The following is a 15162-nucleotide window of genomic DNA, read 5'->3' as shown; positions in this document are numbered from 1 at the left end:
GGGAAAGTATTGACTTGTCAATAGTGATTAGGGTACACCTGGCCTTCCATTTAGAAAAACAAAATATTCGTTTCTTACCACACACAAATCAATTCAAATCAAAGATTCAAACCTAAGATTGAAACTATGAAAATATGAAGAATTTCTTTTATATTTCTATAAATTAGGCTAAAAAAAGGCTTCCCTAATAAGACCTCAATCCAAGAAGACATTTTCCCCATAGGGGAAAAGACACCATAAATAAAATTAACAGATAAACAACAAGGTGGGAGAAAAATATTTACAACTTATAGACAAAGGATGAACATCCATACTAATAAGAGCTCCTACACATCAATAAAAGGCAAACATACTAATATTAAAATGAGTATAGAATACAGAGGCAAGTTCATAGAAGAAATCCAAATGACCCTTGAAACATAGGAAAAGGTGTTCAATCTCACAGTAATTAGGGAAATCTAAAAACAATGAGGATATATCATTAGCTACCCATGAGATTGGCAAGAGGTCAAAAATATCCAGTGTGGGTGCCATTAGGGAAAACTAGTTCCATCAGGCATTGCTGTTGGGTGTATTAATTGGGAAAACATTTTTTCAAGAGAAATTTGTCAATATCTATAAAATTTTAAATTTGACTCAGATACTCTACTGTGTAAATAATTGTTTAGACAATTATTCCTACAATGATTCCAAAAATCATTGCACTTTGCAATGTTCACAGTATCATTGCTTTGAATCATGAAATAATTGCACAGCCCATCAATAGGGGAACAGTTAAGTACATAGTGTGGTGTATTATTCACTGTGGAACATGGCAGTTAAAAGCGGTAATATAGTCTACTGGAACTGCCATAGGAAAAGACCAGGACATTTCATTAAATGAGAAAAGTAAATTTCAGGATAATAGATCCTGTTTACGTAACATATCAATAACAAAAATATGTATTTATAAGTATATTAGTTTCAACCGTATGGCATTGCCATTTTGCCAGTTAGAAATCATCAAATATTGACAATGTTGTATGATTCAATCTAATACGTAAGTAAAAGCATAGCAAATATATGGAATAATAAGTACATTTAGCTATCATTCCAGTTAACAATGGAAAGGAGCAGAGTTGGGGTCCAAAATTTTAAAAATGAGAATATGTCATGTATCACATACGTAACTTAAAAGAAAGGAGGGAGGGAAGGAAGAAAAGATAGATGAGTAAGGCCCTAATAAGGTGAAAAAGGAGAGGGGGGTTGCATGTGGCTTTTATGAACAATGAATTCAATTTTTATTTTAATCAGCCCTATTTCCTGTTTCAGATGGCTATACAATTTGTCATTTTAATCATCCTCCTTCTTGAGTAAGAAAGACACTTTTGTTCTGGGTTGTCATAAATGAGGTCAACAGAGCAAAGCATAAGGTGATCTGGAAATGAGCGGCTCTCACGAAGTTTTGCTGTATCTAATCCCTCCACCTGTGCCTGCCTCTGGGGGCTGACACGGACTTCTGGTATTCAAATACACAGGAATAAGGTGCCCCTTACACCGGTTCAATTCAACAAACATTTTTCAGCACCCATGTGCTCACTGCCATGTTAGATGCTGGACAATAGACAGGAAGGGAAGGAGAGAGAAAGGGAGTAGGAGGAAGGAACACAGGAAGAAAGGAAAGAAGAAATAAGAAAAACCCAATTTCTTTGGTGGGGGGAGAAAAGAGAAATCCCCCACATCACCTCAGTTTTGCTCTTTCCAACTCCTTGATTAAGGATCCCTTTTTCAATGTAAAATGTTAAACCCCAATAGCCTCAGAATGAGGGCAAACTCCACTGCCCCATGGGCTGCTTCAGACAGACTCTCACTGGAGAAAACCCTGAGCCCAGTGGTGCTCTGAGCATCCCTCCTGGACCCTCACCACCTGCTCCCCCCCATCAGTTATTTCTGTTCCTCACAAGATATCGTCATTTATGTGACTGACAATTTACTTGTAATACGAAAATTTAAAAAGAAAAAATCTCATTGTTAAAGGCAAATACATAGTAAAGGTTGTAAATCAACCATGTATAAAGCTAGTAGGAAGGTTAAAAGACAAAAGACGTAAAATCACATATATCCACAATAAGTAGTTTAGGAATACACAAAACAAAAATATGTAAAATATGATGTCAAAAACAGTAAACATGAAGTAAGGGAGTAAAATTGCTGGCTTCTTAAAATAAAACCATGCTCGTATTTTAAATTCAACCATGGTTGTATGAATTTAAGAGATCAGCAACTTAAAATAATCATACCTATGATTACTTTATATATGATTTTATATAAATCATATTTATATATGATTATTTATATATGATATCTCATGGCAACCACAAACCAAAAGTCTGTAATAGATACACACATAAAAAAGAGAAAAAAATCTAAACATAACATTAGTGTTAATCATCAGATCACAAGGGAAGGGAGCAAAAGAAGAAAGGAACAAAGTAGAACTACAAAAACAACCCCAAAACAATTAACAAAATGCCAAGTAATACATACCTATCAATAATTATTTTAAATAAGAACAATGGAGATGGTGAAGTAAAAGGACATGGAGCTCACCCCCCCTAAAAACACATCAAAAATACATCTACATGTGGAACAGTTCTCACTGAAAACTAAGTGGAAACTGGCAGAAGGACTCCTGTACAACCAAGACTATGAGAAAGATCCACACGTAATAGGGTAGGAAGGGAAGAAAGCAATCGTTTGGGGGCACGGGCTGGGTAGGGCTGTGGTGGCCACTGTTGGCACTTACAGTAACAGGGCATCAGAAGGAGCCTAGAGCTCTGATGTTGATGCACAAACCCAGATACATGCCAAGAGTCCACATGGGCCCCACCTGCCCTGCAGTGTGGCAGAGTAGCCCCACAAGAGGGCAGGGGCAGCAGAGACAGGGGTCAGTAATAAGCTGTGAGGGACAAAGGGGATTGCACCAGAAGCTGTGTCTGAGCAGAGCAAGAGAAATGATTGCTGGCACCTGCACAGGCAGCATGTCAGAGACAGCCCGGACCCCTGTCTGTGGCTGACATGAGCTGAGAGCCCACACTGGGGCAAGGGTTCCGGTGTTGGGAGAAGGGAAACACACTTAACAGGAACAGAGCAAGCTCAGCCAGGCCCTCTGAACTTCTGCTCCAGCAACTTGGGATCAGACCTTGTCCCTAATAGGGTGGTGACAGCCAGTGAGCAGAGGGGAAGTCCTGCCCCACACGTGGCTCCTGCTCTAGCTCATTCTTCTCCAGCCCAACCCTCTACCAAGGTTACACCTGCCAGCACACCCTGAGGAAAGATGTGACACATCCACGTCAAATCCAGCTCTCCCACCAAAGGTATTGGGCACATGAAATCTGCATAGGCACACTCTGACATATAGAACACCCCTTCCAGATTGCAATAGGTAACTGTTTTACCTAAGTTCATAGAGGCAGAGAAGGTTAAGCAAAATGAAAAGGCAGAGGAACTGGTCTCAGTTGAGAAAACAAGAGAAAAACCCGTGAAAAAATAATGAAACAGAAATAAACAATTTATCAGATAAAGAATTCAAAACATTGGTAATAAAAATGTTAACTGAATTAGGAAATAGATGAACACAGTGAGAATTTTAAGAAGGAACTAGAAAATATTAAAAAAAAAAAAAGACCCAATCAGAAATGAAAGATTCAATAACTGAAATAAAAAACACTCTAGAAGGAAAGAATAGTAGACTAAGTGATACAGAAGAGCACATAAGTGACCTGGAAGATGGAATAGTAGAAATCAGAACAGCAAAAAGAAAACCAAATTTAAAAAATGAAAACAGTTTAAGCAATCTCTCGGATAACATTAAGTGTACCAACATTTGCAATTTAGTGGTCCCAGAAGGAGAAGAGAGAGAGAAGGAAATCAAAAGTATATTTGAGGAAATTATGGTATAACAATTCCCAAACTTGAAGAAGAAAACAGATATTCAGATACAGAGGCTCCCAAACAAGATGAACCCAAACAGCTCCACACCAAGATGTATCATAATTAAAATGGCAAAAGTTAAAAAGAGAGAATTCTAAAGGCAGCTAGAGAAAAACAGAGTCAGTTACAAGAAAATCCCAAAAAGGCTACCGGCTGATATCTCTGCAGAAACACTGCAGGCCAGAAGGGAGTGGCATGATATATTCAAAGTCCTGAAAGGGAAAAACCTGCAAACTTTTACCCAGTAAGATTACCACTTAGAAGAGAAGAAGAGATAAAGAATTTCTCAGACAAGCAAAAAAATAAAAGAATTCAGCAATGCTAAACCTACCCTAGGAAAAAAAAATGGATCAAAGGATCATAAGAGATTACTATTGGGTTGGCCAAAAGGTTCGTTTGGTTTTTTCCGTAAGATGGCTGTACTAGCACTTGGTTGTCTAACTTCTTTCGAAACAATTTGTTAGATTGTATGTGACAGCTGTCATATCAGCATGCATTTTAAAAAAGACATCGAAATTGGTGACTTTTTGTGTAGCCATTTTAATATTGAGATGGAAGAAAAAAGCAACATTTTCAGCATATTATGCTTTATTATTTCAAGAAAGGTAAAAACGCAAGTGAAACACAAAAAATGTGTGTAGTGTATGGAGAAGGTGCTGTGACTGATGGAATGTGTCAAAAGCAGTTTGCAAAGTTTTCTTGCTGGACTATGCTCCATGGTCGGGTAGACGAGTTGAAGTTGATAGTGATCAAATCAAGATGTTAATTGAGAACAATCAACGTTATACCATATGGGAGATAGCCAACATACTCAAAATATCCAAATCAAGCGTTGAAAATCATTGGCACCAGCTTGGTTATGTTAATCTCTTTGGTGTTTGAGTTCCACAGAAGTTAAGCGAAAAAAACCTCTTGACCGTATTTCCACATGCGATTCTCTACTGAAACATCAAAAAAAGTTCCATTTTTAAAAGAAATTGTGATGTGCGATAAAAAGTGGACACTGTACGGTGATGTGGAACAGAAGAGATCGCAGGGCAAGCAAAATGAACCACCACTAACCACAAGAAAGGCTGGTCTTCATCCAAAGAAGGTGATGTTCTGTATATGGTGGGATTGGAAGAGAGTCCTCTATTATGAGCTCCTTCCAGAAAACCAAATCATTAATTCCAACAAGTACTACTCCCAATTAGACCAACTGAAAGCAGCACTCGACAAAAAGCATCTGGAATTAGTCAACAGAAAATGCATAATCTTCCATCAGGATAACGCAAGACCACATGTTTCTTTGATGATCAGGCAAAAACTGTTACAGCTCGGCTGGGAAGTTCTGATTCATCGGCCATATTCACCAGACATCGCACCTTCACATTTCTATTTATTTTGGTCTTTACAACATTCTCTTAGTGGAAAAAATTTCAATTCCCTGGGAGACTGTAAAAGGCACCTGGAGCAGTTCTTTGCTCAAAAAGATAAGAGGTTTTGGGAAGAAGGAATTATGAAGCCTGAAAAATGGCAGCAGGTAGTGGAACAAAAGGGTGAGTATGCTGTTCAATAAAGTTCTTGGTGAAAATGAAAAAAGTGTCTTTTATCTTTACCAAAGGCACTTTTTGGCCAACCCAATACAAACAATTAAATGCCAATAAAAGGACAGCCTAGAAGAAATGGACAAATTCTTAGAAATGTATAATCTCCCAAGACTGAAACAGGAAGAAATAGAAAATATGGACAGACCAATGATCAGTAATGAAATTGAATCCATAATTTAAAAAAACAAAACTCCCAACAAACAATATTCCAGGACCAGATGGCTTCACAGGTGAATTCTACAAAACATTTAGAGAAGAGTTAACATCTATCCTTCTCTAACTATTACAAAAAATTGCAGAGGAAGGAACACTTCCGAACTCATTCTGTGAGGCCAGCATCACCCTGGTAACAAAACCAGAAAAGATATCACACACACACAATTACTGGCCAATACTACTGATGAACACAGATGCAAAAATCTTCAACAAAATATTCGCAAGCTGAATTCAACAATACATTGAAAGGATCATATACCATGATCAAGTGGGATTTATCCCAGGGATACAAGGATGGTTCGATATCTACAAATCAACCAATGTGATACACCACATTAACAAACTAAAGAATAAAAATTATATGATTATCTCTATAGATGCAGAAAAAGCTTTTGACAAAATTCAACATCCATTTATGATAAAAAAAAAAAAACCTCTCAACAAAGTGGGTATAGAGGTAACATACCTTAACACAATAAAGGCCATGTATGTCAGGCCCACAGATAACATCATACTCAATGGTGAAAAGCTGACAGCATTTTGTCTAAGATCAGGAACAAGACAAGGAAACCCACTCTCTACATCTATTCAACATAGTATTGGAAGTCCTAGCCACAACAATCAGACAAGAAAAAGAAATTAAAGGAATCCAATTTGAAAAGGAAGAAGTAAAACCGTCACTGTTTGCAAATGACATATTATACATAGAAAATCCGAAAGATGCTACCAAAGAACTACTAGAGGTTATCAATGTATTTGGTAAAGTTGCAGGATACAAAATTAATATACAGAAATCTGTATATTAATACAGATTACACTGTACACTAACAATGAACTATCAGAAAGAGAAATTAAGAAAACAACCCCATGTACAATTGCATTAAAAAAAAAAAAACCCTAGGAGTAACAAAGGTAGTAAAAGACCTGTACTGGGAAAATTATAAAACACTGATAAAAGATATTGAAGATGACACAAACAGATGGAAAGATATCTTGTGTTCATGGATTGGAAGAATTTGTATTGTTAAAGTGACCATACTACCCAAGGCAATCTATATATTCAATGCAATCCCTATCAAAATACCAATGGCATTTTTCACAGAACTAGAACAAATAATCCTAAACTTTGTATGGAAACATAAAAGACCCCGAATAACCAAGACAATCTTGAGAAACAAGGATGAACCTGGAGATATCATGCTCCCTGATTTCAAACTATACTGCAAAGCTACAATAATTGTACTTGCACAGAAACAGTCACATAGATCAATGGAACAGAATAGGGAGCCCAGAAATGTACCCACACTTATATGGGCAATTAATCTACAACAAAAGAGGCAACAATATACGATAGGAAAAAGATAGTGTCTTCAATAAACGGTGTTGGGAAACTTGGGCAGCTACATGCAAAAGAGTCAAACTGGACTACTCTCTCACACCAGTCACAAAAATAAATTAAAAATGGATTAAAGACTTAAATGTAAGACCCTAAAACCACAAAAGTCCTAGAAGAAAACATAAGCAGTACACTCTTTGACATTGGTCTTAGTAATATTTTTTGATATATCTCCTCAAGCAAGGGAAACAAAAGCAAAAATGAACAAATAGGACTACATCAAATTAAAAAGCTTTTGCACAGTGAAGGAAACCATCAACAAAACCAGAAGGCCACTTACTGAATAGGAGAAGATATTTGCAAATGACATATCCAATAAGAGGTCAATATCCAAAACATATAAAGAACTCTCAGTTGAAAACTGGGCAGAAGTTCTGAATAGACATTTTTCCAAAGAAGACATACAGATGGTCAACAGGCACATGAAAAGATACTCAAATCAGGGAAATGCAAATCAAAACCACAATGAGATATTATCTCACACCTGTCAGAAAAGGCTATATCAAAAAGACAACAAATAGCAAGTGTTAACAAGGATGTGGAAAAAAGGGAACCATCGTGCACTGTTGGTGGGAATGTAAATCAGTGCAACAACTATAGAAAACAGTATGGAGGTTCCTTAAAAAATTAAAAATTAAACTTCCATTTGATCCAGGAGTTCCACTCCTGGGTATTTATCTGAAGAAAATGAAAACACTAATTAGAGAAGATATATACACCCTGATGTTCATAGCAGCATTATGCACAATAGCCAAGATATGGAAGCAACCTAAGTGCCCATCAATAGATGAATGGATAAAGATGTGATACATATATACAACAGAATATTACTCAGCCGTAAAAAAAAAATGAAATCCTGACATTTGCAGCAACATGGATGGACTTGGAAGGTATGATGCTAAGTGAAGTAATTCAGACAGAGAAAGACAAATACTTTATGATTTTACTTATATGTGGGATCTAAAAAAACAAAACAGGGTCTTCCCTGGTGGCACAGTGGTTAAGAATCTGCCTGCCAATGCAGGGGACATGGGTTCAAGCCCTGGTCCAGGAAGATCCCGCATGCCACGGAGCAACTAAGCCTGTGCACCACAACTACTGAAGCCCGCGCGCCTAGAGCCCGAGCTCCACAACAAGAGAAGCCACCGCAATGAGAAGCCCGCACACCGCAATGAAGAGTAGCCCCTGCTTACCCAACTAGAGAAAGCCCGTGTGCAGCAACGAAGATCCAACGCAGCCAAAATAAATAAATAAATAAGCTAATTAATTAAAAAAAGAAAAGAAAATGGTAGTGATGGATCAAGTACTTTACAAAATAATAATAAAAATAAAATAAAATTAAAAAACATAACAAATGAACAAACATAATATAACAGAAACAGAGTCATAGATACAGAGGGCAAATGGGTGGTTGCCAGGGGGGAGGGGAGTGGGGGGAAGGAATGAAATAGGTGAGGGAGATTAAGAGGTATAAATTTCCAGTTGCAAAATAAATGAACCACAGTTATGAAATGTGCATTGTGGGGAATAGAGTCAATAACTGTGTAATATCTTTGTATGGTGACATACCATAGCTGGACATATGTTGATCATTTTGAAATGTATAGAAATATTGGATCACTGTGTTGTGTAATAGGAAATAATGTAGTGTTATAGGTCAATTATACTTCAAAAACAAACAAACAAGTCATAGAAAGATAAGATATGTGGTTACTGGAGGCGGGGTGGGGAAGGGAGAATTGCATGCAGGCAGTCAAAAGGTACAAGCTTCCAGTTATAAGATAGGTAAGTACTATGGATGTAATGTACAACATGATAAATAGAATCACCACTGCTGTTCGGTATACATGAAAGCTGTGAAGAGAGTAAACCCTAACCTCTCTCACCACAAGGAAAAAAAAATTTTTTTTCTATGTCTTTAACTTTGCATCTATATGAGGTGATGGGTGTTCACTAACCTTATCGTGGTCATCATTTCGTGATCATTATGCTGCACACCTTAAACTTATACAGTGCTGTATGTCAATTATATCTCAATGAAACTGGAAAGGAATAAAAGATTAGAGGCTTTCAAGTTAGTCCCAAGTTCAAACTTGAGCTCTCCCCCAAACTAGCTGTAACCTTAAGCTACATTCCCCCCCTTTAAACCTCAAATTCTCATCTATACAATGGGGATAACAGGAATAAATTTAGGTAAGAAATACATAGATGTTCTTCGGTGTCACCTGCTCAGCTGCTAGCATTATTATAGCTGTGTGACAATTGTAAACAAAAGGCAGCCCTGTAAGGAAAACCTGATTCCCTACCTGGCACTTAAAACTAAACTCAGAAGGGCATCAGTTGAGGACATTCAAAAAGCAGCATTCTCTAATGAATTACGAACTTGGTTGCATTTCTGTTATTCCACCTGAAAGTGAAGGACGAGATGGGGAAGGTACACTGAGGGCAAGTGCCCTACTGAGAAGATGAGGCCATTGAAACACAGTGGGCATTTGCAGCTGGTTCAGTTCTTCATTCTGGGGTCAAGTCATTGTCATTCACTGCATTTTCACCTTTATTTTTCCTTCTATTCTTTTCCTCCACTCAATATTTATGAACATACACCATACATTTTTCATTTCCCTCAATTTTTGATGTTCTATACATAGAATCAGTTGTACTAGGAACTTACTTGACAAAATTCTCCCAAGAATAAACAAAATTTTCATTTTCAAAGGTCTCTTTTTAGGCTTCATGAGTTTGACTTTTATTAATCACAATTACCATTATAAATACACAGAAAATGCAAACCTACATCTAACAGAGTAAATTATTCACAATTTTTCCTCTTCAGAACTAAAGATTTTCACTTTGTCCTTTAACTTAATAGGGCTAATGTGTTCTCTGTGACACTATTTATAATAATGAAAATCATTTCAAATATAGGGGCCAGATTAAGTAAATGATGATAGAAAGTGACATTTATAAGGAGGTTTTAATAATATGGAAGTACTTGTTTTAACTACAGCAAGATCACAAGTTTGCTCACATTGTACACCTCAGATGGGGCAGGGTAGCGGGAGGTCCATTTTTTTTGCCTCTAGAATCTATTCCTATTTCCCTTTTTGAGCCCTTTCTCCACTGGATAGTAGGGGAGGGGGAGATAAGAGAGGGAGAGCTTGGAGTTTAATATAATCCAATCCAGTTTTTAAGAACTCCATGTGATTAATAGTTCAAGCAATCACTTTAGGCAACTCAATTCCCTTGGGATATTTAGGCTCAAAGGTCCTCTCCCATTCCCCTCTCTTCTCCAAGGTGGTATCTGGATGTATGGCAGAGCGGGGTTGGCCCTCTTTGTTTTACAAGATCCTTTGAAAAGTTTCCATTTCAATTGCCCCCTCACCTGTGATCTCTTAGTCATGACTCCAGGTTTTTTTTTTTTTTTTTGGCTGCATTGGGTCTTCCTTCGTTGCTGCGCGGGCTTTCTCTAGTTGTGGCGAGGGGGGGCTACTCTCCGTTGCGGTGTGCGGGCTTCTCATTGCGGTGGCTTCTCTTGTTGCGGAGCACCGGCTCTAGGCACGTGGGCTCAGTAGTTGTGGCTCAGGGGCTTAGTTGCTCCTCGGCATGTGGGATCTTCCCGGACCAGGAATTGAACCGTGTCCCCTGCATTGGCAGGTGGATTCTTAACCACTGCGTCACCAGGGAAGTCCCAGCCCCTGGTATTCTTGGAGCCTCCAATTTGCCCAACCAGGGCAAGTAGGAACCCAAAATGCTACCTTAGCTGGCGGTAGGAGGAACAAGGAACTTGTTACTCAACCTCTTCAAACCACGTGTCTCTCCTCACTCTTCTGCCTTCTTCCTATCAAGCACTAGGGCGGACAGGGTTTCCCTCCTTCCTACAATGATACCCTCCTTCCCCCTTTCCTTGATAGTATAATGGACAGAATGTTGAGAGAAAGAAAAGAGTTTACTGAGTTTACTGATAAGGGAACATATATCATAAAATATCTCACAAATATTACACCCATTTTATAATGTAAAGAGTGAAAAAGCAAGGTGCAAAATGTTTATACAGTATCGTCAGAAATTATAGGTACATAGAAAAGTCTGGAATTGTATACATCAAATTTTAAAATAAACTTTTTAAAAAGTTTTTTTAACTGTATGAACAAACTATTATTACAGAGTTGTTTTTCAGTAACCATAACTCAGAATTTGACTTTAAAAATAACTCCACTTCTTGCAAGATAAAGTTAATCACTCATCTTCCCCTTGAGCTTTGTTCAATCCTTCTGAGACCACTGCCTATGAAACAGTAAAGCCAACTGGAAGGCAAAACTCGGGGCAGAGGTGGGCTGGTGCACAAAGCATATCTCCTCCAACTCTAATGGAAGGCATCTGCAAAAATATGCTATTTTCATTTGTCATAATAATTTTAGAACTAAAATAGTAGAAAGCCGTAGCTGCCCTTAATGTTGATAAGCCCAGGAAACAGGATATCTTGTTTTTGCTTTCTTTTGCAGGTCACCAGATCAATCTAAAAACCGAGTGTATGAAACTAGTGTTAAAAAGCAAAATAACAAGGTAAAATCCCATTTTGATATGTTGGTTTTAATTACTGAATATAAATTTTGAAGGAAATTAAAAACATTTCTGGGCCTGACTCTTAAATAGAGATTATTTGCCGAGCTTTTTTATTTAGTATTTTAAGAGGGAAAAAGGCATTTCCTGGTACAAAAAGTATAGAGACAGGGGCTGGCATTAACTGAAATGTGTAGACAAAACAATAAAATAACAGAAAAAAATCCAAGTATTTTATAATATTCCTAACCTTTTCTTTAAAAATATACATGCAATTTATCAAATGCATTTCAACAACACCGAATTTCTCATAACGATTTATATTCCTGGAACTGAGTCATTATATATATAGACATATATATGATATATATATAATATACATATGTATGTGTAATTATATACATGTATATATATATTATATATATACATGTATATTATGTATGTATATATGTATATATTCTTATAAAGTGTTTTTATTTCAAATAATCAGCTAAAGCAAAAATATGAAGAAACATGATTTGTGAACAATGAGTAACCTCAAAAATTCCTAAAAGTTCATCCTCAGATAAGTGTTCCTTCCAGTGTCCCAGATGTCTCTTTCAAAATATTCGTCCATTCAATCAACTTTTTGGACTAAATTTTATTTTACAAAGGGAAATAACTTATCCAATAAGCAGGTTAAATATAGCCTACATAGAGCTTTTTAAATAACTTTTGGAAAAATACCTTGGATAATTTTTAGCCTAAAATTACCTAGTTTCAAAAACTATAACTAGTCTTTGATGGTAAAATTGAGTGGTAATCAGCCAGTGTCCACTCTACCTGAGGTCTCTCTCTATATATAGTGCTAGATGGAAACAAACATGGCAAAGTTTGCAGTTGAAACTAGTCGTTACGGTCAACATACACTCCAGAAGGATACCGAGGCCATTACACCAAACGCTAATCATAAGTTCATGTGTCCGAGTGCACAGAAGCAATAATGTGTGCCATTTTTTTTTTTTTTTTTTTTTTCTTGCGTTATGCGGGCCTCTCACTGTCGTGGCCTCTCCCATTTGCGGAGCACAGGCTCCGGACGCGCAGGCTCAGTGGCCATGGCTCACGGGCCCAGCCGCTCCGCGGCATGTGGGATCTTCCCGAAACGGGGCACGAACCCGCGTCTCCTGCATCGGCAGGCGGACTCTCAAGCACTGCGCCACCAGGGAAGCCCAAATGTGTGCCATTTTGACTTCCTGAAACAAAGAAAATTGAGAAGACAGAAAAGGTTCAGACTTGGGCCATAAAATGACAATAGGACACAGGATCTGATATTAATAAAATGCCCAGGATGATGTATACACCAACTGAATCTGGAAGTACCAGGCAGAATTAGGAACCACATTTCAAATGAGGAAGCAGCTTAGAGTGATGACGTCTGCTACGGTTGGAAGGGTACATGTTGACTTTGATTCACAAATCATTTGCCATCCCTGCTTCGAGAGATTGATTCAGTCTGAGAAGATTTAAGAAGAACAGTAGGTTTAAGAATTCTTAGTAGGTTGTAAAGTTAGGAATCTTTCCCACCTTTCAAAGAATATATCCTAAATGGCAAGCATATTATCTCACCTACCAGCAGAGGTAATATTGGAATGAACCACTGGTTTGACCTTGGGTGACATTTTTTAATCTCTTAAAACTATTTCTCTTCCAGGTAACCAGGAAAAGAAGTTCTGAATTACTGACTGTAGGATATGAAGAATTTAACCATCAAGACTGGGAGGGAAATTAAAAACTGAAAATGTACAAATTATCATTTAATCTATCGCCAAGAGAGATGGCTTGCTTTCTCAAGGAAAATTATATCCACTCTGTCAAAATTCTGAAAACAGAGGCAGGCATATCCACTGGTCATCGATATCCAGGCATGTAGTCAACACTGAGATCCAGGACACATCACATTTCAAGTACAGAAGAGTCATGTACTTGAAGACCAATAAATTCTGGGGAAAAAAGCAGCTTATTATCAAAACCAAAAACACCACCAGTAAAATGTATTTTGGTTATTCCTCAGTGATAATCAAGGTGATAGCAAACCAGCTTTGTGTCCAGCTGCCCTTAAAATATTGTTCACAGGTCATTTACAACAAGTGCAACTTATTATTTGGGGGCAGGGGGGTGGGATATACTGGGAAATAAAGCTCTTCATATGTTAGAATGTACATAAAAGATGATTACATATGCAAGGAGGTGCAGGATGAATGCATATAGTATGTAAATTGTGGTGAGCTTATAGACGCTCCACAATCCAGTGTCTGTAACTCACACGCCCCTTCAGTTCTTAGGCCCACTAGTTTTATACAAAATTCCTGCTTACATGGTGGATAATTTTGTTGCCAATAATTTCTAAGTTGTTCCTTTAAAGAAAAGAACTGGGATATACATACCGTGGAAAATCTTACTTTTTCTTGTTACTGCACAAAGCTATTTTAAAGAAAGATACTACATTAGGGGGGAAAAAGTGAGGTTGTACTTTGTGACATAACCACTTCCTGTTTCCCACCACGGATGAACTATGCCTTCCTCCAATTTGATAGCTTCATTGAATACTCCTTGACACTCACTGTGGTGTGTACATAGGTAGACTGGCATCAAGGTATTCCAGTTCAGCCAGTTTTTAATGTGCTATTTAATGAAAAACAAATTCCTCCATATCTCTTTCAAATGCTCGACTATCAAATATACCTTAATTTCAATATGATAAGCACTATATCTATAGATTTATAATGTGTTTACTAGAATTATGATGACTTTAAATGAAAAAATCACTTATGTTGGCCTCCCAAATGCATAGCTTTCATCCCTATTCCCAGCCCAACTGTCCCCAGAGTGAGGAGCTATGATATAAGGACTCTGTGTATGGTGATAAAGTGCCACAAAGCAAAGAATGGTGGCAAGAGGTGTACCTGCTCACTTCCGTATCCTTGGGACTCCCCGGAGGAAAACACTCTTGTTAGAGGCATGACAGGCCAGCCAGAAGCATATGAGAAAAATTCCATGGAGAGAAAATGAAAATCTAATGCTATCACCTCCCCAGAATGTGCCCTCTGTCACCTACATTTCAGTTGTGCTCTAACTGCTGCAGAGAATGTAGCTTTTGATGAGGAAAGAGGAGGCGGCAAATGCTTCATCTTCTGTGGGGAAGGTCCCCTGTGGAAGCAAGTGTCTCTCACTCTTCGGATCACCCACTTTTTGGATTGGTCCTTTCCAACCAACCAGAGAAGAGCTGTTGAGGTTAAGATGGCCCGCATCTGCCTGCACCCAGAAGACCCATCTGGATCAGGGTAGGTTCCACACGAAGTAGCCTATATACACCAGTGGTGTTTGAAGTCCTAGGGAGGACTCTTCTTTGGGTCCCCAGTTTTTATATCCTATGTCACCTCACAAACAAAC

General features: G+C 37.9%; 1 protein-coding gene across 2 annotated transcripts in view; it reads left to right on the top strand.

Moving 5' to 3' along the window:
- The window catches only part of IMPG1 (interphotoreceptor matrix proteoglycan 1), a 115187-nt gene extending 101686 nt beyond the window's left edge, over positions 1-13501 (top strand). For both annotated transcript variants that reach the window (XM_007456607.1, XM_007456606.1), the window contains 2 exons: positions 11676-11736; positions 13424-13501. In XM_007456607.1, the coding sequence (XP_007456669.1) occupies positions 11676-11736; positions 13424-13501 (139 nt within the window). The remainder of the gene's footprint in view (positions 1-11675; positions 11737-13423) is intronic.
- The last annotated feature ends 1661 nt before the right edge of the window (positions 13502-15162 follow it).

Source organism: Lipotes vexillifer, unplaced genomic scaffold (assembly GCF_000442215.2).
Source record: "Lipotes vexillifer unplaced genomic scaffold, Lipotes_vexillifer_v1.1 scaffold1226, whole genome shotgun sequence".
NCBI classification, from domain to species: domain Eukaryota; kingdom Metazoa; phylum Chordata; class Mammalia; order Artiodactyla; family Lipotidae; genus Lipotes; species Lipotes vexillifer.
This window is presented reverse-complemented; position numbering and strand designations above follow the sequence as displayed.